This window comes from Pseudophryne corroboree, chromosome 7, assembly GCF_028390025.1.
Source record: "Pseudophryne corroboree isolate aPseCor3 chromosome 7, aPseCor3.hap2, whole genome shotgun sequence".
NCBI lineage: Eukaryota > Metazoa > Chordata > Amphibia > Anura > Myobatrachidae > Pseudophryne > Pseudophryne corroboree.
The window spans coordinates 94,922,835-94,949,226 of NC_086450.1; the positions used below are offsets into that span (position 1 = coordinate 94,922,835).

General features: G+C 44.1%; 1 protein-coding gene across 5 annotated transcripts in view; it reads left to right on the forward strand.

The window, feature by feature from the left end:
- The window catches only part of LOC134944673 (dynein axonemal heavy chain 11-like), a 697,358-nt gene that overhangs the window by 172,409 nt on the left and 498,557 nt on the right, over positions 1-26,392 (forward strand). For 4 of the 5 annotated variants that reach the window (XM_063933444.1, XM_063933440.1, XM_063933442.1 and 1 more), the window contains 8 exons: positions 3,103-3,229; positions 7,244-7,390; positions 9,460-9,693; positions 12,931-13,062; positions 21,628-21,788; positions 24,670-24,826; positions 25,309-25,454; positions 26,022-26,138. In XM_063933444.1, coding sequence (XP_063789514.1) covers positions 3,103-3,229; positions 7,244-7,390; positions 9,460-9,693; positions 12,931-13,062; positions 21,628-21,788; positions 24,670-24,826; positions 25,309-25,454; positions 26,022-26,138 — 1,221 coding nt within the window. Of the gene's footprint in view, positions 1-3,102; positions 3,230-7,243; positions 7,391-9,459; positions 9,694-12,930; positions 13,063-19,897; positions 19,991-21,627; positions 21,789-24,669; positions 24,827-25,308; positions 25,455-26,021; positions 26,139-26,392 lie in introns of those variants that run through there. The other variant, XM_063933443.1, reaches the window with a different exon arrangement.

Sequence of the window (26,392 nt, forward strand, 5' to 3'; positions counted from 1 at the left end):
ATTTGAAAGATATGTGTCTTCTCTTTCAAGTGATGTGATCCTTCAGAAGATAATCTCTGGTGATCTTTGTGATCACTGGAGTATAACTACTACACTGCAGAAAGCATTAGAAAGTCAAAAGATAGGAGAGAATCTTTCTTCAGAAAAATCAAGGGTAAGCTGCAAAGGATGCTCCAGGCATGCACCCTGTAGTGTGTAGAGCTGCCCTGAGCATCCAGGCAGCTCTCCAGACTTATATATATACATATAATATATATATATATATATATATATATATAAAAATAAATACTGTACATACCCTTTTACTGGTGGAACAAGCGGTGGAACAAGCGCTAGTGATCCCTCAGGGTTCTGTCCTAGGCCCCCTTCTGTTCCCCCTGTACACCTCTTCCCTGGGTGTGCTCATTAACTCCTTTGGCCTTCAATACCACCTCTATGCTGATGACACACAACTCTACCTTCTTCTCCTGATCTGTCTCCCTCTGTCCTCTCTCAGGTCTCCAGCTGCCTCTCTGCCATCTCCTCCTGGATGTCTGAGCACTCTCTGAAGCTCAACATGGACAAAACTGAACTTATTATCTTTCCCCCAGCCAGAGCAACACCCCCTACAAATATCTCTATCACTGTTGACAACACTATCATCTCCCCCGTTCCCCAACTCCGCTGCCTGGGCATCATTCTTGACTCCCCTCTCCTTTGCACCCTACATCCAAGCTCTGGCGCAATCTTGTCGGTTCCAACTACACAACATTGCTCACATCAGGCCATTTCTCTCCCAGAGTGCAACTAAACTTATCATCCACTCACTGGTCATCTCACGACTCGACTACTGCAATGTGCTCCTCACTGGCCTCACTTGCTCCCACATCGCTTCCCTCCAATCTGTCCTCAACTCCACAGCTGGGCTCATCTTCCTCTCCCGCCGCTCCACTTCTGCCACTCCCCTTCTACAAAATCTACACTGACTCCAATTCCCCTACAGAATAATCTTCAAATTCCTCACCCTCACATACAAGGCCATCTCTAACTCCACTGCTCCCTACATCTCCAACCTCCTCTCCCTTCATACTCCCTCCCGCCCACTACGGTCGGCTGATGACCGTCGCCTCGCCTCTGCCTTGGTCACTGCTTCCCATGCACGACTTCAGGATTTTGCCCGTGCTGCACCCCTTCAGTGGAATGCGCTTCCCCGCTCCATTAGACTCTCCCCGACCTTGCAAAGCTTCAAACGGGCACTGAAAACCCACCTATTTATCAAAGCGTACCCCTCCAATGCATAACCTAGTCCTTAGACTGCTCCTCCATCCCCCTGCCCCATGCCTTGGACATCTCTGCTTTGCTCGCATACCACCATCAGGCTTCTACCTGCTTGCTTGCACCTCATGTCATCTGTCTGTCGCCCCTCCCCACTAGATTGTTAGCTCTTCAGAGCAGGGCCCTCTTTCCACTTGTCTAAGCCCTCTTCTCGACACATTTCACTCAGCGACCATCTTTAGCTGCTTTTTCTCCTACTGGTAAAGGCTCCTCTCTATCTATAGCCGCCAGCCCCAAGTAGTACAATGATTATTCCCTCGCTACTTACATCTAAGCTGTATTATGTTTTGAGAATTGTGGTGCTCTTTGTTACCTGCACTCCATTTTTGTTATTTATTTACTGTTATGCTAAGTTTTGTCTCCCTGTACTGTCCTTTGTACGGCGCTGCGAAACACTTGTGGCGCCCTATAAATAAAATGTAATAGCAATAATAATAATAGTGGCTAGCTGCACTTGCTACAGGATCTATTCTCCCTCTATGGATGTCGTGGACACCCACAGAGGGAGAAAAGCCTGTGGCGCCGGTATCCCTGCAGTGGCATTTCACCGTCTGTCTGGATTCCGGCGTTGGCATCATGACAGGCGGTCTCGTGATTGCCTCCCATATATATATATTCTTATGAAATGCCATGTCTTGGCCGCAATATTTATAAATACCAAAAATCCATGTAGTTATAAATACATGTATAAATAAATGTTTCATTAAATAACAAATGATTGCAATTTATCTTGTACCAAAGAGACTTGTGCAACCAATTTTCACGCAGTGCTCAGATTTTATGAGTCATTACCTTTTCGGCCTGATATTAAAGGCAAATTAGTTAAGGTTTTAATCTGCTTTAAAGAGACAAATTAGTACCCAATGAAACGCTGGTTATTGTCTGATCTCCATAAAATATGTGGGTGTACTTTTTTTTTTTCTTCAAGGAGAAGTTGGTGACCTCCTTTCCTCAACATCCTACAATTCCGAATGGCATCTGTATTCTTATTTTATTGCTTTTCTTGTAATCTATTTTCTATGAAAGTCATGTCAATATTGCTCATTCCAACAGTCCAAATAGATTTGCAAAGGAAAATTAAATCCACTGTCATTTTAAGACGCAATTCGATCTATGCACAATTATTTATGTTACATAAATCTTTATTTTTATTTTTATTATTATTATTATTCATTTTGCAAGAAAAAATCTTGACAAACACAAATATCCCCCCTGTTCCCCATCACCTAGAACCCCAAAATATATTGCCTGCAGAAATCAAATTGAGCAAGATCTGTCTCACAAAAGAGTACAAGATCCACAGATGGTGTTGTGTTACATAAGAAGAATAAAAGGTATAAAATATTCATAATATATAAAATAGGAAAGTGGGAGAAGCGCTGTAGGCAATTCACTGCAACTAAATAGTGGAATCTTAAACAAAAATGTTCTGTTATTACTAAACAAATCACATTAAATGTTTTATTATATGTCTCAAATACAAAATGTGTCAAACTCTCCCACAAAGCAACTCATACTACTCATCCCTAGTGATACATTATAGACTACATAATTCTATGTTTTGCCAAGCAAATTACCACATGTTCTTGTTCATTCTCCTTTTGATAAAGCTGTATTCAAGCACTTTTAAAAAACTGAGCTTTGGTTTGTTAGATCCAATGTAATTTGTGTTAGTAGGCAACCATCTGACTGTTTATGTTTGGCTATATCTATAGATTGTTTTAATTGCTTGCAGACTGCCATATCATTGTTCCCCAGACAGATAGTTTTTATGTACTTCTTTCATAGGCTTACATTATGTGAAAAGTCACTTGCAGACTACTTGGAGTCCAAACGTCTGAATTTCCCAAGGTTTTATTTTGTTTCTTCAGTGGATTTATTGGAGATCATTTCCAAAGGAACTCAGCCAAAGCAGGTACGCCAGCAAGGGATGCGGTCAAGATGCCGCCAGCCGGAATCCCGGCGGTCGAAATACCGACGCCGGAATCCCGACCGCCACAATCCCGACGCCGGAATCCCGACCGCCACAATCCCGACATATTCTCCCTCCGTGAGTGTCCACGACACCCATAGAGGGAGAATATAATAGTGTGCCGAGCGTAGCGAGGCACCGTGCCCGCAGCGTGGCGAGCGTAGCGAGCCCGCAAGGGGCTACGTTCCGCTCGCCACCCCTGTCGGGATTGTGTGGTCGGGATTCTGGCGTCGGTATTTCGACCGTCGGGATTCCGGCCGGCGGCATTTAGTACTGATCCCGCCAGCAATGTACAGGGGAGAAATTGCTGATTTCCTGTAGGTGGGTTTGCTAACTAAATGGAAATCTATACTGTATAACTGGACTGTGACTGGACTGTGAATTTTTCACCATCTCTACTTGCTGTATACGTAAATCATATTAAGAACAGACTTTGGTGATTGACAGCCAGGAGAGCTTAATCTCAAATTTAGTAGAGGCAACTAATTTTGCCACCCAAATCTGTACATGTGTGGGCAGCATTAGCAGCTGGGGTTGGATACGAAATGTCAACACTCATCATGTCATCATGTCAACATGTCAACATGAGAATGCTTGCATGGTCATAATGTAGATGTTGACTATGGTGGTCATTCCAAGTTGATCGCTAGCTGCATTCGTTCGCTGTGCAGCGATGAGGCAAAAAAAGTCACTTTTGCACATACGTATGCGGCGCAATGAGCACGTATGACGTATTATTACAATGAACAATGTAGTTTCACACAGGGTCTAGCAAAGCTTTTCAGTCGCACTGCTTGCCGCAGAGTGATTGACATGAAGAGGGCATTTCTGGGTGTCAACTGACCGTTTTCAGGGAGTGTTCAAAAAAAACGCATGGCGTGGCTGGGCGAACGCAGGGCATGTTTGTGACGTCAAAACAGGAACTGAATAGTCTGAAGTGATCGCAAGCGCTGAGTAGGTTTTGAGCTACTCTGAAACTACACAAAAAAACTTTGTAGCCGCTCTGCGATCCTTTCATTCGCACTTCTGCTAAGCTAAAATATACTCCCAGTGGGAGGCGGCATAACATTTGCACGGCTGCTGAAAACTGCTAGCGAGCGATCAACTCGGAATGACCACCTATGTCAGCATTCATCATGTAGACCGACGAAATGTTGACATGTTAGAATGTCAACATTTCATCCTGGTGGGCTAGTGGTGAATTACCTGCTCTTGGCGGCTGCATCTGCTCCAGCGGCATCTTCTGGGTCCCGGTGGCCATGTCTGAGTCAGACCTCCAATCCTCCAGCCTCCAGTGTTCTGGTATTTCATTGCTATCCCTAACCCTAATCCTCTCCTAGTGCCTAACCCTATCCTCCCCCCCCCCCTTCCCGCGACATTTCACCTGTTGAAATTCTGATAATGTCGACATGTTGCCTATTGATATTTTAACAATGGTGACATTGTAACTGTTGACATTGTAGTGTTGATCTTTTGACTACATCTCAGCTGGTGCATTATATCTACCAGAATAGACTCATTGGTAATAATAATATTTTTTTTACTACTTTTTTAGATGTTCGAGTTCACTGCTGTCCAACTATTTACATAAAGAGGATAGCGTATTTAGGGGGTCATTCCGAGTTGTTCGCTCGTTGCCGATTTTTGCAACGGAGCGATTAAGGAAAAAATGCGCATGCGCATGGTACGCAGTGCACATGTGGTTAGTATTTTAACACAAAACTTAGTAGATTTACTCACGCCCGAACGAAGATTTTTCCTCGTTGAAGTGATCGTAGTGTGATTGCCTGGAAGTGGGTGTTTCTGGGCGGAAACTGGCCGTTTTCTGGGAGTGTGCGGATAAATGCAGGCGTGCCAGGGAAAAACGTGGGAGTGTCTGGAGAAACGGGGGAGTGGCTGGCCGGACGCTGGGCGTGTGTGTGACGTCAAACCAGGAACGAAACTGACTGAACTGATCGCTATTTGTGAGTAAGTCTGGAGCTACTCAGAAACTGTTAAGAAACTTATTTTCGCTATTCTGAGAATCTTTCGTTCGCACTTCTGCTAAGCTAAGATACACTGCCAGAGGGCGGCGGCTTAGCATGTGCAATGCTGCTAAAAGCAGCTAGCGAGCGAACAACTCGGAATCACCCCCATAGAATATATGTTACAGCTGTGGTTGCATGGACTGATCTTACAAACAAATGACATCATACAGTGCACTGTACGGTGGTTGTCATAGATAGTGATTTCCAATTTACAAAATAGTTAGCAGACTACAGAATATATTATTGGCTCCCTTGAATTTTAAGTACATCTTGGTATCATCAGAATATTTTGATTAGATGCCCAAAGTTATGAACTAAAATTTGTTCAAGTTACATTTAGTAATGTCAAAGTCAGTATAAAAATATATGACCTGGACATTATTAAATGCACCTTTCTTTTATATTTAATTGCTCACCGTTTGGCAACAATGAAGGCCTCCAGTACCAGAAGCAGCAAGGCAGCCCCACAACATTATGGACACTCCACCATGTTTTACCATAGGTAGGGTGTTCTTCTCCTTAAAAGCTTTATTTTGTCATCTATAAACATATCACTGGTCTGCATTGCAAAAAGTTCTATTTTGGTTTGGCCAGACCACAGAACATTTGCCCAGAGGGATTACAAGTTTGTCTAGGTATGTTTTGGCATAGATTTGTTGTTCCTTTTTATTTTTTCTTATTTACAGCAGTCAGTTCCTCATTGGCCTTCTCCAAAGTAAAGCCCTTCTTGGTTTAGTGTGCCGCATATAATACGGATTGAAACCATCACTCCAGATTATTCCAGGTCTGCCCTCAGCTCTTTGGATGTTTTACGTGTTGTCCCAACCATCGAAGAATTCTGTAATCGATTTTCCTCTTTTCTCCAAGTCCAGGGAGGTTCTTCACAGATCTATGAATAGCAAACTTCTTATAACAGTGAGCACTGTTAAAACAGTGAAGCTGAGGTCTCTGGAGATGGCCGTGTACTCTTTAGAGATCTTATGTTTGGTGATAATAGCACATGCGCTGCTCTCAGACAGCTCTCTTGTCTTCGCCATTGTGACAAAATAAAAAGGGAATAGAAAGTGTCCTTTTTAAACATTAGCGCTGTCACTCATTGGCAATTTCAAGTCATGTGAACTCTGACAAGTTATCACAGGGAACTGTAATTTGTAATGTATCACTCTTGAATTTAATATAGCTCTTTTTTGTTTTTTTTGTTTTATTGATTTGAATTGCTCAAAGGTGCCAATAGTTGTGTCATGGAAATCTTTACATTCTTATAGATTTTCCTTCTATTGCTTATTCAAACAGTTATAGTTTCATCCTTAGCTGTTCTGTGCCAGACATGAGTGTTTATATACCAAAGCTGTTTCACTACATCTCTGTTTTCAGGGTATTTTGCACATGATGTCCTTTAAATTCAAGGGGACCAATAATGTTGGCCAGGGCTATATGATATATGCTATATTTTATATATATATATATATATATATATATATATATATACTGTATATATATATATATATATATATATATATATATAAACTGTATATATATATATATATATATATATATATATATAATAATGCTCCAAGCAGTCCCATCTATTTTATGCATAGTGGGAGCCAGGGCGTGCTACGTGTGCCCCCATGGCTCTCACTGCAGCACGGGGACAAACCAGATACCTGCCAAAGAGGACACTGAGAACCACTGCTCGAGGAATGGTCTTAGGTAAGTAATGCAGCACAGGAAAAAGATGGGACAGCAGCAGCAAGGGAGGGACGGGACATTAGTGGCAAGGGAGTGACGGGACAGCAGAGGGTTGGGATGGGTCAAGGAGGGTTGGGCAGATGGTGGGTCTAATTTACTAATATGGATAGATAGTGTAGATAGATAGATAGAAGATAATATGTACATTAATGATGTTGTTCTGACTATATTTAAACAGGTAATTAGGCATTTTCTGAAATTGTTTGACAACATGGCTGATCTGAGATTTGAAGGTGAAGAATATGAGTGCAAGACTGCTGTAGGAATGTACAGTAGAGAAGGGGAGTTTGTGTACTTTACCAAACCATGTGTGTGCGAGGGCCAGGTAAGACTGATGTGATATGTTTTGTAAGTCATAAACTTGTCACTTTACTGAGTAAATATTTAGACAAAAAACAGTAGTTTGTAAGATGTCCCACCCAGGGAATAACAGGGCACCAACCTAGGCATGTATCGTCACCTATAATTCCTACCGCTATGTCTGTCTTTGCCCTGTTTTGTTCTATAACTGTTGTTCTAATTGTAAAGTGCAACGGAATATGTTGCGCTATATAAGAAACTGCTAATAAATAATAAATAAATAATAGGCAACGTTTTCCTCTGAGAGAATCCTCCCAGAACTGAGTATAAAGTCCTTGGACTGCACTTTGGCAAAACAGATGAAGAAAGGTACAAAAAGCTTACAGAGCAAGAACCAGAGTTCAGGCAGTATAACTCGACAGTATCCAAAAGGGTAAGCAGGAATATATGAGACTACAAGTATGGGACACATGAGATAATTCAACAGACAAAAGCGAGACCACACAGCCAGAGGTCATATAAACTAGCAGGAAGAGTTGATCAGTAATACAACAGGTGAAACCAGAAACCCACCAGATGCATATACATAATATTCTATAGGAAACCTATATTCCATTCAGGCAATAATTAATTTCAGCCCTGTAATTTAAATAGAGAAAGATTGAACGTCCATTTGTCTGGATCAATAGTCATCAATTATTATCCACACTACACAGAATGTGAATGAATGAATGTAACTTAAGGCGTGTTCCACTTGTGGGAGTGCAGTGCAGCAGATGATGTTACTCAATATTAGTTTTTTCTTTCAGTGACTGTGGTGCTCTCTGGAGTTGCGCCAAGAGAGGTGGGGAGAGGGTACTAATTACCCAAACCCAAGTCTGATAGAGGGGCCCAGTGGGGGCCTAGGTCCCCTCCCCTCCTCCTCCACCGCCACCTTACCTGGCAGCAGCAGCTGCAGCTTTTCTCCTCAGCCCAGCACACGCTGGGCTGCAGTATGGCCAGGGTGGTGCTTAAATAACAATTTTATTGCTGTGATTATGCCACACCTCCTGAAAAGTACCCGGGCCCATCTGGTCTCTCTACTGCCCTGGCTCTCTGGCATGTGATCCACAGTCCAAATCACAGGGGGAGGGTTTTGTTGACTACATTAAAAGGAATAATGCGTCGTAATGCATAAAAGACGCCTTTTGAGCACACTCAAAGCGAGCATGTGCATGAATCCATCTGCATACCCACTTGTTTTAGTTATACCATGCAGAGAAACACAGAGAGGGGGAGATTTATTAAATTTTGCACAGAGGTAAAGGGGAGAAGTTGCTCAAACAAACAGTGGCAGATGCACCACCAGAACTGCAGCGCCAACCAAATGTACCACTGGGGAGCCAGATGCAGGATAAATGTACCTACAAAAACCTTCTTGCCAGGAGTATGTACAGTCACTAGCAATCAGCACCGTGTATAACAGCCTCGTCTGCCAGCAAAGGCTAATCACTGGCCTCCCTGCTGTATCTACCCACCCCCCAGATTCCTGTGTGAACTAGACAATGGGAGTCTGGGGGGCGGGCAGGAAGGCAGCTGATTTCCCTGTGCCAGGGGATGTGGCTGTCAGACGCGGCTTTTAGCCTCCCTGCAACAAGGTGTTTGTGGGTACAGTTAATGTGTTTCTGTTATTCTGCATGCGGCTGCCTCTGGTACATTTGGTATGTGCTGCAGCCTCGGCAGTACAACCATCACTGCATACCAACAAATCTGCTTCTGTCATTGTACAGGCTGTGCTAGAAAAAAGAAAGGTGATTGGTTACCATGAGCAACTTCTACACGACTTGATAAATCTCCTCCAGAGTCTAGAACAGTGGTGCCCAAACTTGGTCCTCCAGGACCTTTAACGGTCCACATTTCTCCCGGCAGGTGCACTGTGTATGACCAACTGTCACATTTTAAAAATCCACAGGTGATCTGGAAAACGTGAACCATTAGGGGTCCTTGAGGACCGAGTTTGCGAACCACGGGTCTTGAAGACAACACCTAGTGGGCATTTGCAACATAATTACAAACACCTACTTTGCCTGATGTGAATTTCTTGGTTTATTAAAGGCTGAAAGTTGGCTGGGGCTCTTAGAAGAGACCATGAGGTCAACAGTTAAGCAAGAAATCATGGACGCTGTGGCAGGATATGAGGATAAACTGCGGGATCAGTGGCTGTTTGATTTTCCTGCGCAGGTTGCCCTTACCGCCAGTCAGATTTGGTGGGCAACAGATGTGGAAATCGTCTTTCAGAGGGTCGAAGAAGGCTTTGAAAATGCATTAAAAGATTACAACCGCAAGCAGGTAATGTAACTGCCACGCACACTGCCACAATGTGTAACAAATATGGGTTTCTACTGTAGATCACGTCTTTATTTCATAATTCCAAAGAACGCATTGTAAGAATCATTGTAGTTCTTTTCAAATAATATCATATGATTTTTTGTACTCTTATATTGTTTGTTATGAAAAATAACTTTCCCTAGAATGAATTATTGGTTTAACTGTCACTCGACCTGTCACCATTTTATAATGTTATTAAGATGTGCTTTACAATTAACTCAACTGAATACTTCCTCAATGCACTACACAGTGAAAATCAGTGAGAGCTGAAATACATACTTTAATCATCTGCTGTGTTTGCTTTAGTGCCATTTTTGAAAAATTCTAGCCATCTGATTATCATGCATGTTTCATCAATGCAATGATCCGTAGTTTTTACATTTAAAATGGCTAAATTCACAATTTCAGATTTGTGCTTCCTAAATATCTGTGACTTTCGGGACGCAGTTAAAATGCTGCTGGGCTGGATCCCGGCAGACATAATTCCAACGCCGGAATCCCGCCTGGCGGCCACAATCCCGACATCAGAGTGCCAACAGATATCAAAATATCAATGCCTGGAATCCCAAAAGGACTCTCAGCGGCATGCGCTCGCGACCTTCTGCAGGGAGGGGGGTTAGGTTTAGGCAGTGAAGAAGGGAGGATTAGGGTTAGGCAACCCCGAGGAGGATTAGGGCTATGCACCCCCAGGGAGGGTTAAGTACCCCCGGGGAGGGTTAGGGTTAGGCACCCATGGCAAGGGTTAGGGTTAGACTCCCACAAGGGAGGGTTAGGGTAGGGGACAGGGGAAGTTTATGGTCTTACTTGCAGGACTATCGATACTTTAAAGGCCAGGATGCCGATGTTGGTACTCTGACCATCGGCATCCCATCCATAGACATTACCTACTGAACTCTGACAGTCTGTACAGTGTGATTTTTACTTGCAAGACACCTTTCATTAAGCTTTAAGTATTATGAGTGAATACATTTACCAATGGAAGCAGGGGAATAGTGGTAACAGCATATGTACCAGACAGCTCCTCCCCTGATTGGTTGGGGAGAGTTGATGTGGAGCCAACATGATCGTTGTTTTTCATACAGGAAAAAAATCTCAGTTGCAAATACCTTTACTCTACGGTCCTGATTAGGCAAGAAGTCTTGTGGCTTTCACGAGATAGGCTAGACAGACCTCCGTGATAATCACAGACTGTTGGATACTGGGTGTTATAACCAGAGCTTAAAGTGGTCCTAGAGAAGTGGTGGAACTTACCGCCCCCCCCCCCCCCGCCAGGGTTTAATTAATAAAGAGACTGCGCACGCTGTAAGTGCACCGCAAAAAATGGGGGGTGGTCACAAAAATAAAGAGGAGTGGTCACACAATCGTATCCCCAATTCAAATTATGCTGCTCAGTAGCACAATCTTATTCACATTACACCACATAGTAGTGTCCCTTATTTGTGTTATGACACAGTAGTGCCCCGTTTACACAATGCCCATGGCAGTAGTGTCTCTCATACACATAATTGTCCACAGCAGTAGTGCCCTTTATACAATGCCCACAGCAGTAGTGCCCCTTATTCAGTGCCCACTATAGTGGTAGTGCCCCTTATGCAATGCCCACAGTGGTAGTGCCCCTAATGCAAAGCCCATAATAGTGGTCCCTGTAGTAGTGGTCCCCTTATGCAGTGCCCCTTATGCACATCTTATCCCTCACACAGTTCTTCCCTCACATACCTTATCCATCACACAGCTTGCCGCAACCGCAAGGTGATCAGGGTGGGGCAGCAACGTGGCGTTGCGGGAGCATGTCAGGCAAAACGGGTGCATGTTGGGAGCGTTTTCAGGATGGTTCATATGCATATGCATGCGCAGAGTTGCAATCCATACACAGAAACCGAGTACTATCGACAGTAGCTGTTGACCCATACCTACTCAGAATAATACAGATGTAGTCGCACCGGCGACATGTTTTTAATCACAAGCGACCACGTCAGATACATGCCGTGAAAATGGCCGTGACACGCCTGTGTTTTCCCAACCACTCCCCACAAGCACCACTTTAACACCCACAAAGGGACACTTCCTGCCAATCACTCTGCAATCGCATTTCACTGAAGCTGCAATCTCGTGGAGATCGCATTGAGGCTTCCGCGCGCGCAGTCTTCCAATAATCGGATGATTTGCGTTTTTGGAATATAGCGATCGAAGCTGAATGAGGGTCAAAGTCACTGCAATTCAAGTTAACACAGGTCAATCACATTTTCCTGTATATATATATATATATACATATAGGAATCGCAGGTCCGGCACTCCATGCTTCAGGTTATAGCTGCGGCGGTGTCCTCACAGAGATGGGATATAAATTGCAAAGGTGCGGCACTCATACCAAATAACGAACACTTGAAACCGTGGTCAGGTTTGCATCATCTGACACCTGACCACGGTTTCAAGCGTTCATTATTTGGTATGAGTGCCGCACCTTTGCAATTTATATATATATATATATATATATATATATATATATATATATATACATATACATTTAAAAAAAAACCCTTGAAGTATTATTAGTTATATTAACATTTAATGCTTAGTTTATTTTTGCCATCCTAGAATCTGCATAATCTGACTACTGCATTTTGTACCATGTACGGGTTAAATAAAACAATTTTTTTTTTTACCCAAAACTTATGTAGCTGTAATACAGGTGACATCCCTCATATGAGTGCCGTTGAGTGGGCTGCAGACCCATTTCCTAATATTGTAGATCGGTTCAGCTCCTTTTCTGTATTCTGACTAATGGATTAAAATAATATATATTTGCATATCACAGCAAGGGATTATGGGTAATGGCAATCGCATTATCCCACATCCTACATCACTTTTAAATACCAGCCATTTTTAAGAACGTTCACTTTACACCTTAACATGCGAAAATGGATCAAAATTAGTCCCTTTGACCTTAAAAGAATGCCTTAAGAGAAAAGTTCTCGGGTCGAAAACCCCCAAAATATGTATAATTATTTACAACACCGAGTGACGTCTCCTTAAAGTGGAAAGTATCAGATAATGGAACAGTTTGTTTGTTTTGCCAGGCACAACAATGCAACCCTCGCCGAAGGCGCTATAAATTCCACAGATGCATTTAGCACTTTATGCATGACAGATTTCATTTTACAGAGTTTAATATCTCATATGAATGTAATTATTTTGCAGATTGCTCAGCTGAATGCCCTTATAAGCATGCTGTTAGTGGAACTTACCCCCGGAGTGCGTCAGAAGATCATGACAATATGCACAATTGATGTTCATGCCAGAGATGTGGCAGCCAAGCTTATTGCACAGAAGGTAATTTAATGCAGAGCAATTACCCTAATGCATTTTTAAAAGCATGAAATAAAGAATCATTTCATTTGTTGAAAAGCTCGCCCCTGCCTATGTGTAAAAGTGACAGATTGTTTTGATGTAGTAATTTTTTATTTTTTTTTGTTACGATCTTACATTCCCATTTAGACAATTATACTTATGACTTAAAGAATTGGCAAATTTTCATGGGAAAAAAAGATTGTCTAAATGTTTAAGGATTATGCTGATAATTGAACTTGCATTTTTTTACGTGACAGCTTTATTCTCCGATGATTTCAGGTTCTTACCTTATAAACAATTCCAAATTAGGAAAACACTTTTTAATCTCCAGCGACAATAGTATGGATTGGTGGTTGATTGTGTGCTGTTAATACAGGATAATTTGACTTCAATATACTTGAAGTACTATATAAACATTTTAAACATGGCAGAAATGATCCTGGAGTTCTTCCGTCTTCTGGATACAGCCCTAAGACTCGGAATGCTTGGTAAAATGTTGATCTTCCTATTTCAGTTCATCAGAGGACATTTCAGTATGTTTGTAGCACTGTCCATTTGGGGGCATATTATAGGAATGTTTAACAAAAAATAAATTCCCATCAAGGGCCTGCTTCAGAGTTTCTTGCTACTCCATTTTGCGGACGGGCGACTTTTAGCACTGCACATGCTCCTTGGGCGAGCTAAGCTTCTACAAATGACTGACACAATTTAGGGGCAGGTGTTCTAAGCCTCAGAGAGTGACAAAGTGGAGAGAGAGATAAACTACCAGCCAATCAGCTCCAAACTGTAATTTTTCAAACACAACCTGCAACATGGCAGTTAGGAGCTGATTGGCTGGTAGTTAATCTCTCTCTCCACCTTATCACTCTCTAAGGCAGAGGTTCTCAAACTCGGTCCTCGGGGGCATACACAGTGCATGTTTTGCAGGTAACCCAGCAGGTGCACAGGTGTATTAATTACTCACTGACACATTTTAAAAGGTTCACAGGTGGAGCTAATTATTTCACTCGCGATTCTGTGAGGAGACCTGCAAAACATGCACTGTGTGTGCCCCCGAGGACCGAGTTTGAGAACCTCTGCTCTAAGGCTTAGTACATCTGCCCCTTAGTTGCATTTCCACTTCCGGCTAAATGGCTGCAACTGGATGGTACATAGGCTAAGTGTTCTGAAGGCCTGTCGTAGGTATTGCAGGCTACGTTGAAATCTGTCGGATCTCTTGCACCATTTATTGAGCTGGTGCAATCACAGACAAGTACACAGGTAGGGAGAGTGTGGTAGCAAATAAAATGGTGTTTTTTGGGGGCAAGATACATAAGTTAGGTTCAAGGATTAAAGATGACATATTTACAGGAAAACCCTTGTTCTTAAGAGCATTTGTGTAAAATATAATCCTCTGTGCTTATTTGTGGTTTTTAAATAAACTTTATTGTCATATAAACATCATGTATATAAAAACAGTACTTTTTTATACACAATCAATACAAAACGTTACACAGCAACTTCTTTCGGTTGTTCCACATAGTAAGTCATCATCTCCCTCAGATCAACCCTTTCTCTTGGTTGACATCATGGTTTATTCTTCTCCTCAAATAACTCGTTATCATTTATTTTCCATACCCCTTGACTTTTTGGCTAAGTTACAGAAGTTTATGCACTACTAAGCTATATCAACCCAACAAACAATGGAGAAGATTGATGTGTCACAGTTTTAAACATTCAAAATGCTGGATGTAAATGAAAGATAGGATTTGCCCTTTTATTTTCAAATATCAAGGTTTATCTTCATTTATGACAATACGGGATTGAGCTGGCAATGTACAAATGCCTCCATCTTTTCTTGGCAGCTTTCAAATGCCGTCATATTTCAGCTGCCATGGCAAAAGGGCCAAGCCTGAGACAGCACTGTAATGAGATGTAGAATATCAACATTATGTCCTAATGTCTGCTACTGAACCATGCTAAGTGATGCCATAGTGTGAATGTGCTGACATTTTAAATGGATGCTATAGATAAAATAAAACTCGTTCAAATAAGGATTTTGTCAGATGCCATATTATATACAAGCTGTCTTCCCATGACTTCTGATTCTGTAAGAAAACTGCCTAGTCTACCCATCTCATATAAATAATAGTGGAGGACAAAATGGCCACTGCACTATACTAACCAGCTTCCTACTGGCTCTGTACCTAAATGTGTGCATAGGCAGACAGAGTCTCATTTAGCTGTATAGAGTTATGGAATAAGATCGTGGAGGAACACAAGTTTGCACAAGCAGGAGGAAGCAGTTGAGTGGAGTGATGGCTTTCCTAGCACAGAATGGAATAGGGCAACTGCATTTGTTTTTGATGAGAAGTGCAGAAATTAGGCTGTTTTCTGCTAACCATGATTATTAAAATTAATATGGATTAATTATGGGATCCTGGCTGTCGGGATGCCGGCGGCTACATGACCGACACTGGCATCCAGACATTGAGAATGCCGACAGGGGATGGGGTAACTATTTTACCCCTCCCTTATCCCTAACCCGCCTGGGGTGGCGGTTAGGGCTAAGACTGCGGTGGTGGCGGCTAGGGCTAAGACTCGGGGATGGGGAGGGCAGCTGTGGCTAACCCTCCCCTCAAGTGCCTAACCCTACCCCCCTCTCCCGGGCCCTATCCATAACACTGTTTATTTTCGGTATGTCAGCGCTTGCTGTTCTGGCGCTGGTATTCTGAGTGTTGTCGGGATTCCGGCGTCGGTCACATGACTGTCGGTACCCAGATTGCCAGAATGCCAAATGCATCCCATTAATATGGTGCATTTTTAAGGGCATCCTTTGCAGTCTTGAGGAGTGCACAGTTATTTTCACTCCACCAAAGGACTTGAATTTGTGAATTTTCACCAACACATGCAGGCGCGTAACTAGAACTTTGTGGCTTCCATAGCTACATTTTTAAAGTGGTCCCCAATGTTTCTACAGAGAAAACTCTCTACACCGTGTTTGTTCATTTTATGCCCCATAGTAATTAACATTATGCCACGCAGTGCCCCAGTTCACATTATCTCACATTGTTGTGCCCTAAGTTCATCTTATCTCACACATTAACCCCAGTTCACATTATGCCCATAATAGTGCATCAGCTAACATTATACCACTCGGTGCCCCAGTTTATTTTATGACACACAGTGCTCTTGTTCACACTATGCTATGCAGTATCGTCACCCCGGTTCACATTATACCACAGTGCCCACCCCAGTTCACATAGTGCCATACTGTTCACATTATGTCATGCAATGCCCCCTTTTCAAATAATGCCACAGTGCTTCCACTTCACGTTAGCATGCTCCTGCTTACTAAACTCCTTGACCTTGGCCACTTTCTTCTTCCCCTTGTGCTCTGTGTGCTGAAGCTGTCGCACGTGATCCATTGCGAGGCAAGGCGTTGGTAGGATGGGACAGTCTACAAACTACACTAATCACCATGATTTAATGTATTCAATAAACTGTATTGAATACATTAGTATTATGTGTAGTAGTTTGTAGACTGTCCTTTTCTGTGTTCAATGTCACCTATTCTTACTGATCCTTTTAACACTAATGCTTGGTGTAGTGGAGGTGTGCCGGGAGCCAGCCCGATAAGTGTATGGTTCCCATAGCAATGGCACCTTCTGCACTCCCTATAGTTACCCCATTGAGCACATGGTTTTTGTATGTACTCCTATACTTTTAATGGAACCTGTTTGCTCCTCCATGTTGAACATTGTCAAATATGCGCATTTGCAGGCTCATCCCAAGCAATGTAAAAAAAATAGCCACATGTATGAAAGATGGTTATCACGTTCCCTCACTTTCCTGACTTAAGCAATGAATGAGGCTGAATCTAGCAGTATTTTAGAGACAAACAGAGAGCTATCAGCAGTGGCGTGCGGTGAGGTCAGTGGCTGGTGAGGCACTGCAGCCATAATGTCCGCTGAATCCTGCCGATGACCCCTACCGCCGCCGAGCCAATGCCCGCTACTGCCCCTGAGCCGATGCCCGCTCCCACAGCCAATGGCTTACAAACTCACCCACCATCAACTGACCCAGCCCTCTGCCACTAATTTGCATCACTGCATTCTCAATCACTGTCGACAATAGCCAAACACTTCCGGGAAACCATGAATTCGTAATAATATTTAGCTTTTTGCTTGTTGTGATAGTCATGCATGGATCAGTGAGATCCGTGCATGCTTATCTGTGAAAAAGGGTGTGAATGGGTTAAAATGTAAAAAGAAATGCGTGGGATCCCCCCTCCTAAGTATAACCAGCCTCGGGCTCTTTGAGCTGGTCCTGGTTGTTTAAATACTGGGAAAAAAATTGGACAGGGGTTCCCCATATTTAGACAACCAGCACCGGGCTCTTAGTCCGGTCCTGGTTCCAAAAATACGGGGGGCAAAAGATGTAGGGGTCCCCCGTATTTTTAAAACCAGCACCGGGCTCCACTAGCCAGAGAGATAATGCCACAGCCGGGGGACACTTTTATATTGGTCCCTGCGGCCGTGGCATTACCCCCCCCAACTAGTCACCCCTGGCCGGGGTTCCCTGGAGGAATGGGGACCGCTTAAATCAAGGGGTCCCCCCTCCAGGCACCCAAGGGCCAGGGGTGAAGCCCGAGGCTGTCCCCAGCACCCCTGGGTGGTGGGTGCCGGGCTGATAGCCATAAGTGTGTAAATAAAAAAGGATATTGTTTTTTGTTGTGGAACTACAAGGCCCAGTAAGCCTCCCCCACTTGCTGGTACTTGGAGAACCACAAGTACCAGCATGCAGGGAAATAACGGGTCCGCCGGTACCTGTAGTTCCACAACAAAAAAAATACCCAAACAAAAACACAACACACACACCGTGAAAGTAAAAATTTATTAAAACACACTTACGCACTCACACATACTTACCTACATCCCACGCCGAGAATCACGTCCACTTGTCCAGTAGAATCCAATAGTGGGACCTGTAAAAATGAGAGATTACTTACCTACATCCCACGCCGGTAATCACGTCCACTTGTCCAGTAGAATCCCACGCCGAGAATCACGTCCACTTGTCCAGTAGAATCCAATAGTGGGACCTGTAAAAATGAGAGATTACTTACCTACATCCCACGCCGATAATCACGTCCACTTGTCCAGTAGAATCCCACGCCGAGAATCACGTCCACTTGTCCAGTAGAATCCAATAGTGGGACCTGTAAAAATGAGAGATTACTTACCTACATCCCACGCCGAGAATCACGTCCACTTGTCCAGTAGAATCCAATAGTGGGACCTGTAAAAATGAGAGATTACTTACCTACATCCCACGCCGATAATCACGTCCACTTGTCCAGTAGAATCCCACGCCGAGAATCACGTCCACTTGTCCAGTAGAATCCAATAGTGGGACCTGTAAAAATGAGAGATTACTTACCTACATCCCACGCCGATAATCACGTCCACTTGTCCAGTAGAATCCCACGCCGAGAATCACGTCCACTTGTCCAGTAGAATCCAATAGTGGGACCTGTAAAAATGAGAGATTACTTACCTACATCCCACGCCGATAATCACGTCCACTTGTCCAGTAGAATCCCACGCCGAGAATCACGTCCACTTATCCAATAGAATCCAATAGTGGGACCTGTAAAAATTAGAGATTACTTACCTACATCCCACGCTGATAATCACGTCCACTTGTCCAGTAGAATCCAATAGGGGGACCTGTAGGGGAGAAAAAAGTAGAAAGAAATAAAAAACAAGAGAGGAGAGAGAGAGAGAGAGAGAGAGAGAAAACAGGTGAGAAAGGGCGGGGTGTGCTAACCTCTCCGGCAGCGTTAACTGCCTTTCTTTGCGCTCCCCTGACATCTCGGTAACCTGGCTCCTCCCCGTCCCAGCGCTTTTATTCGCTTCTTGTTGTTCACATGCACCACCTCCTCACCACCACAACAACTCAGGACTCAGCATTGCGGATGCCGCGCTGAGCCTTGGTAGTCACTGGTGACGCATGTGCTCATATCACAGCATCCGGAGAGGTAGCTGTGACGTAGAAACAGGAGCGAATAGCAGCGCCAGGACGGGGAGGAGCCAGGTTACCGAGATGTCTGGGGAGAGTAGAGAAAGGCATTTAACGCTGTGGGGGAGGTTATTACATCCCACCCAAAAAAAGGGGTGTAGTACGGGTGACCGGCGGTCTCCTGACCGCCGGTCACCTTACCGACGCCGGGATCCCGGCAGCATACCGACGCCGGGATCCCGGCGGGGAGGGGCGAGTGCAGCAAGCCCCTTGCGGGCTCGCTGCGCTCGCCACGCTGCGGGCTCGGTGGCGACCTGCGGTCGCCACGGGTTCTATTCCCACTCTATGGGTGTTGTGGACACCCACGAGTGGAAATAGTCCCTGTTGGTCGGCATGCCGACCATCGGGATAGTGAGCCATCGGGCTCACGGAGGAGGTCATGTGACTGACGGTCACCGGCAGTCACATGACTACCACCCCAAAAAAAGACACAGGGAATGGGAAAGAGATGAGAAAGAGAAGTGGGAGGAAGGAGTACAGACATGAGCTACTTAAGAACAAAGACAATAAAAATACATTTACCATGGAGGGAGGGAAGGAGGGAGGGGGGGAGAGAGAGTGTGTGAGTGAGTGAGAGTGTGTGAGTGTGAGAGGGAGAGACGAACCTCGGATCAGGCGTGCAGCTTCCGGACTCCAGGGTGATTCCAGGTCCTCTCTTGCCGGCGGAAGCAGCAGGTGGCTTCTGTAATCTTCAGGCCGCTGCAGGGGAGACAACTACACGGGGGAGGGAGGTGGAAGGCTCCGTCCCTCCACCATGTGTGGATCAGCAGCAAGCGGCACATTCCGGCGGGGTCACGGAGGTCAACGCACCGGCGGTGCCGCGATGACAGGACAGGAGGAGAGGGAGGTGAGTGACGCTGTAGCGTGTGGGTGATTGGACCAGCGGATCCAGCCCTGGATCCGCTGTCCAATCACATCAGGCCCTGTCCCAGAGGCACTTCTACTAGTGCCGCTGTATGGTCGTTTTTTCAATGGGCTTTTGCAGCCCAGTCCTTGGCCCCGCCCCCCACTTTATGCCCATTAACACTGACAACGGGAGGCACTGCTAGCAGTGCCTCCTATAATAGGTTAATGTCACAAAATTAATAGAGTATTATAACGAAGATACATATGACACATAATATGTGTCATATGTATCTTCCTTGTATTATTTTCATCATAAATGACAGGGGAGGCACTGCCTCCCCTGACTGCACGTCCCTGGCTATCAGTGTAGTGTTGATGCTGTCTGCTGGTCCTCTGCATTGGTGATAGGCTGAAGTAACCTTCTGGTGAAATTCTCATGAATATTACATCACTACACAATACTTTACATTATCAAAACCTACACAATACTTTACATTTTCGAAATCTATGCACTCAAGTAACCTTAAGTGCATACTCACGGTGCAATTCTGGTTAAATAACGATTTTAACTTTGTGATTTCTCTTGAATTCCCCAGAGCCCAGAACCACAGATATTGACTATACACACAGTGAAATTTTGGCTGTGTACAATTTTGACTATATACAATTTTGATTATACTAGAAACTAGATTGTACACAATATAGTCAAAATTGCCATACCTGCACAGTCTATTCTTTTCTTGCAATACCGACCCAGTGGGAGCGCGCATTGGTATTGCAAGCTGTATACACACGGTGCGATATGTGCTCACTTTTATTACGATTTTGACTATACAGTCAGAATCGTAAGCACACATCACACCGTATGTATGCACCTTTAGAGCTGCATGATCAGTGATGCCTGCGTTTGATAAAATTGATAGGCTGAATTCTCATGAATATTGGCTCAGCTACAAGATGTCTACTTTGAGTGTGTATAGGCAATTGGTGTAACTTATAAACTCCCGTAATCTAAGTAGAACTCTCTAAAGCCATCATATAAGGAATGTGTGATGAATGATTTGGTTTATGCAATGGAAGATTTCACCAGTGGGGTTTCTGTATATCTGACCTGGAGCTCCATTCCAAGTTCCTGTGTGGCTACATGGATTGGTCTTGTCAGTTCAGAGAGAGCAGGACACCGGGTCACCTAATATAAAGATTAGTGTCTCCATAGTTCCTTTCACTCCTGTGTCTGATCTACTGTAGTTGGAAAACCAATGGTCAGTTATTATTTCCAAACACCTCTTATATTTTATCTACAGCATCGCTGATTTTACTATATTCTCTTTGAAATATCCTACTAAGAACACAAGGCGACATTTACTAAGCTGTGATAAGAGCGGAGAAGTGAGCCAGTGGAGAAGTGCCCATTGCAACCAATCAGCACTAAAGTAACATCTATAATTTGCATACTACAAAATTTTACAGAGCTGCTGATTGGTTGATGGGGCAACTTCTCCACTGTCTCACTTCTCCACTCTTATCACTGCTTAGTAAATGTACCCCAAAGCTCCTTCTTAAAACATGCTGTTTGGGTGCTAAGAATTTCTTATTTGTATCTGATATTTAAATTTTAAATTTTGTTGACAATTTTAGATCTCCAATGGGCAGGCATTTACATGGCTGTCACAGCTGCGCCACCGATGGGACGAAGACATAAAGGAGTGTTTTGTTAATATCTGCGATGCTCAGTTTCATTATTCCTATGAATATCTTGGCAATACCCCTCGCCTTGTGATAACACCACTTACTGACAGGTGCGTACAGAATTGTTGGCTGATCAGTTATAACCACAAAATGAAGCAGTGATAAAGCGTGTGTTAAATTTAAGGAACCTCTTTACTTCTACCTTGTCTGCTAGTTGCCCTTACTTTAGCAGTTCAGTGGCAGTGTTGTATTACCTAAAAATCAAGGCAGGTCTATACCATTCTGGCGGTTTAGCGAGAGCCTAAAGGGTCTATTTATGAAGCAGTGAAAAGAGAGGAGAAGTGAGCCAGTGGAAATTTTCCTACAGCAACCAATCAGCATTGATGTAACATTTATCAAGTGAATTCTATAAAATTATATATAGCAGCTGATTCATGGTTTCCATGGGCAAATTCTCTACTGGCTCACTTCTCCACTTTTTTCACTGCTTCATGAATAGATCCCTAAAGAGGGGTACACACTAGAGAGATGTGTGCTGAGTGATCTATCACAGACCGCTCAGCACACATCTCTCCCCCCGCTCAGCACAGCGCGATGTGTGCTGAGCTTAGGGGAGGGGAACGGGAGGCCGTTCACTTCACACAGCGCTGAAGTGAGCGACCTGCTAGATCTAGCACCGGCGATAGCGATATGCAGGGCCGTACATTGCTATCGCTGGGGGGCATACACACGGAGAGATCTGTGCTTAAGATCTAAGCAATCTAGTCAGATCTCTCCGTGTGTACTCCCCTTAAGAGTTCAATGTTGAAGGTCCTACACAAACACCTAGGAATGGGAGGTGTGTGCACTGTGACTCCTGATTTGACAGGCAGTCGTCCAATCAAATACTGCATTCACTGTACATACCTCCATTAATAGCATGTATTAATTTATCTGCCACAAAAGTTTCCCAACAAAGAAATATGTCCTTTGCTTGTTATACTCGAAGATAGCATAGGCCAGTAATGCAACTCTGTATAACGGGATAGGGGCATAGGGAAGAAATAACCAATGTGTACAGCAGGGGTGGGGAACTTTAGCCCGCGGGCCGTATATGGCCCGCAAAGCCGTTTGGTCCGGCCCACCAGCTTGTGTCAGTGAGACACGCTGCCGCTCAGTCCGGCGGCAGCGTGTCTCAGCTGTCAGAACAGGGAGGAGAGCGCGGCTGGCGGGTGGGAGCGGCGGCGTGTAGTACTTCAAACCAGCCGCCGGTCCGTGAGCCAATCAGAGCTCGCGGACCGGCAGCCAATCAGGTTCCGCGGCTGCCGGTCTGCGAGCTCTGATTGGCTCTCGAACAGGCGGCTGGTTTGAAGTACTACACGCCGCTGCTCCCACCCGACAGCCGTGCTCTCCTCCGTGTCCCGCCGAAAGGAGCACGGTAAGCAGCACGGAGGGGAGAGGGGAGGTGGGAGGGCATCTGTATACCTGGCACTGTGGGGGAATTTGTATACCTGGCACTGTGGGGGCATCTGTATAACTGGCACTGTGAGGGGCATTTGTATACCTGGCACTGTGGGGGCATCTGTATACCTGGCACTGTGGGGGCATCTGTATACCTGGCACTATGGGGACATCTGTATACCTGGCACTGTGAGGGGCATTTGTATACCTGGCACTGTGGGGGGCATTTGTATACCTGGCACTGTGGGGGGCATTTGTATACCTGGCACTGTGGGGGCATCTGTATAACTGGCACTGTGAGGGGCATTTATATACCTGGCACTGTGGGGGCATCTGTATACCTGGCACTGTGGGGACATCTGTATGCCTGGCACTGTGGGGGCATCTGTATACCTGGCACTGTGAGGGGCATCTGTATACCTGGCACTGTGGGGACATCTGTATACCTGGCACTGTGAGGGGCATTTGTATACCTGGCACTGTGGGGGCATCTGTATACCTGGCACTGTGGGGACATCTGTATACCTGGCACTGTGAGGGGCATTTGTAAACCTGGCACTGTGGGGGCATTTTTATACCTGGCACTGTGGGGGCAATTGTGGATCTGGCACCGCACTATTGGGGGCATATGTGTATCACGTCCCATTTTAACTGGCCACACCCATTTTTTTGGCGCGTGCGCGCCTCCGGCGCGCACACACAGTACCTCTAAGGGGCAGACCTACTGGGGGGCAGGGTCATTTTTTAAGTTGACAATTTTTGTATGGCCCCGAAGGATTTTATAAATATCCAAATGGCCCTCTGTAGAAAAAAGGTTCCCCACCCCTGGTGTACAGTATATGTCCTAAGTGTTCTGCTAAAAAAGAAAAAGAAAAGATTTTCTAAATAGGTAGAGTAAATAAATTGTGGCCCAAGTTTAAAAATACAAGTGGAAAGCTGCAGTATATTTATTGATAACTATAAAATCATGCAATAACCCCAATTACAGTTCTTTTAATATATATACTAACCAATATGAAAAGATTGATACTACAATGTATAATAAAGAACTACTCACTGTTTTAGGATGGGATGTTTTTTTTTTTTGCTTTAGCTTTTCTGTGCAGCTTTTCTTTCACACTTCAAATGCTAATTAAATAAGTTGAAAAGAAAAAAACAACGCATTAAAGCAATTCAAAGACTGTCACTGTGTAATTTACAGTAGGTAAATCTGTAAGGGGCAAGAAATCACGGAGCTGAAACAAAAAAGACATAAACCTAGTAATGAAAGTGTTTGCTATACTGTAGATGTTATTTTGACACCACAATCTCACCACAACAATTTGACAGATGCATCAATCTAATGTGGTTATATTGGTGTTACCGTGGGGTTGCTATTAATGTATAGAGGCTGGGACTGGCAAAATAATGGGTAAGCTATAGAAAATAGGGTATAGAAAATGAACATATCCCTATATAAAATAAAATCCGTACAAATATACCTTTAGATATAACATATCGGTAATACATTGTAAGGATCATATTTATTTCACCATATTTCTACCATTTCAGATGCTACATAACCTTGACTCAGTCTCTTCACCTAGCCATGAGTGGTGCCCTTTCAGGTCCTGCAGGAACTGGAAAGACAGAGACCACCAAAGATCTTGGCCGGTCCTTGGGAATTATGGTTTATGTCTTCAACTGTTCAGAGCAAATGGACTACAAGGTGTGTCAAAGGGTTATGGATCAAAGGGTTGACCTAGTTCAGGTCAACAGTCAATAGGTCGACCACTATTGGTCGACATGGACATGGTCAACATGGGAAAAGGGTTGACACAGCGAACATGACAACACGTCACATGTCGACAAATATAAAGGTCGAGTTGAGGTTCTTTTTATGTTTTTGGTGTAGTTTTTTCAGTAATTTGAGCAGAAACCCCAATTAGTGCACAGTGTCTCCTTATATAGCCCGCTTCGCTCGGTTACTATTCCCAATCATAGTCTACATGGATGGTAAAGTATGAAAAAGTTAAAAAACAGTTTACAAAAAAAAAAGTCAACCTTTTTCTCATGTCGACCAATAGTGGTCGGCCTATTGACTGTCGACCTACCATCTGGATACAGTGTCAAAGTGAACTTTGTATTTGTACTGTAGCTTCTACAAAATATCTATCCATATATAATATTATTTGTTTTATTATTTGCTAGTCCCTAGGCAACATCTATAAAGGCTTATGTCAGACAGGAGTCTGGGGTTGCTTTGATGAATTCAACCGTATATCAGTAGAAGTGTTGTCTGTAATTGCTGTACAAGTCAAGACAATTCAAGATGCCATTCGACACAACAAGAAAAGGTATATAAAATAACTTACCACTCCCATAGTTAATTGTATGAAAGTTTACTAATGTTTTGTGTATACAATACTGTAATAGGGGTGTAGTATGGTATGCCGGCGGTAGGGCTCCCGGTGACCAGCATGCCGGCGCCGGAATCCTGACCGTCGGCATACCGACAGCTGGGTGAGCGCAAATGAGCCCTTTGCGGGCTCGCTGCGCTCGCCGCGCTGCAGGCACGGTGGCGCGCTGCGCACACCACACTATCTATTCTCCCTCCAGGGGGGTTGTGGACCCCCAAGAGGGAGAAAAGATGTCGGTATGCCGGCGGTCGGGATTCCGGCCCCAAGGTGGTCGCCGGGACGCCGACCGCCGGCAACTTGAAGACCACCCCTGTTATAGAATGCAAATAAAAATAACTCACACTGATGAAGAATAATTTTTATTAACAAAATAAAAAAAGTGTTTTGTTGTGTTTTCTATGTTTAATGAATATATTTAAAGATTGATAAAAGTGGTATGTGTTTATAAATAATTATCCTTACTATGTGATATAAATCCCAATATTTCATATTCATGTTTTATAGATTTCACTTTCTAGGAGAGACAATTGAGCTTATAAGTACAGTTGGGATCTTCATCACTCTGAACCCAGGATATGCTGGTAGAGCGGAACTTCCAGAAAATGTTAAAGCTCTTTTCCGGTAAATGTAACAGTCGTTGTTCTTTTATTTCAGAATCCTACGGCTGCGTTGTCGTCTACAGTGCTGAGGGTTTTAGAGGGGTGGGTACTAGTTACCCAGGCCCCGTATTGTCTAAGCAGTCCGGCGAGCTGCGGAGGTGTGCATAGCAGGGGTGTAAGTTCATGCCAGGAGCCTGGAGGGCAGATAGTTGTTTGTTCCCCTTCCTCTCGCATTTACTATCAACACCCAGTAACACTCAGACACACACTCCGTCA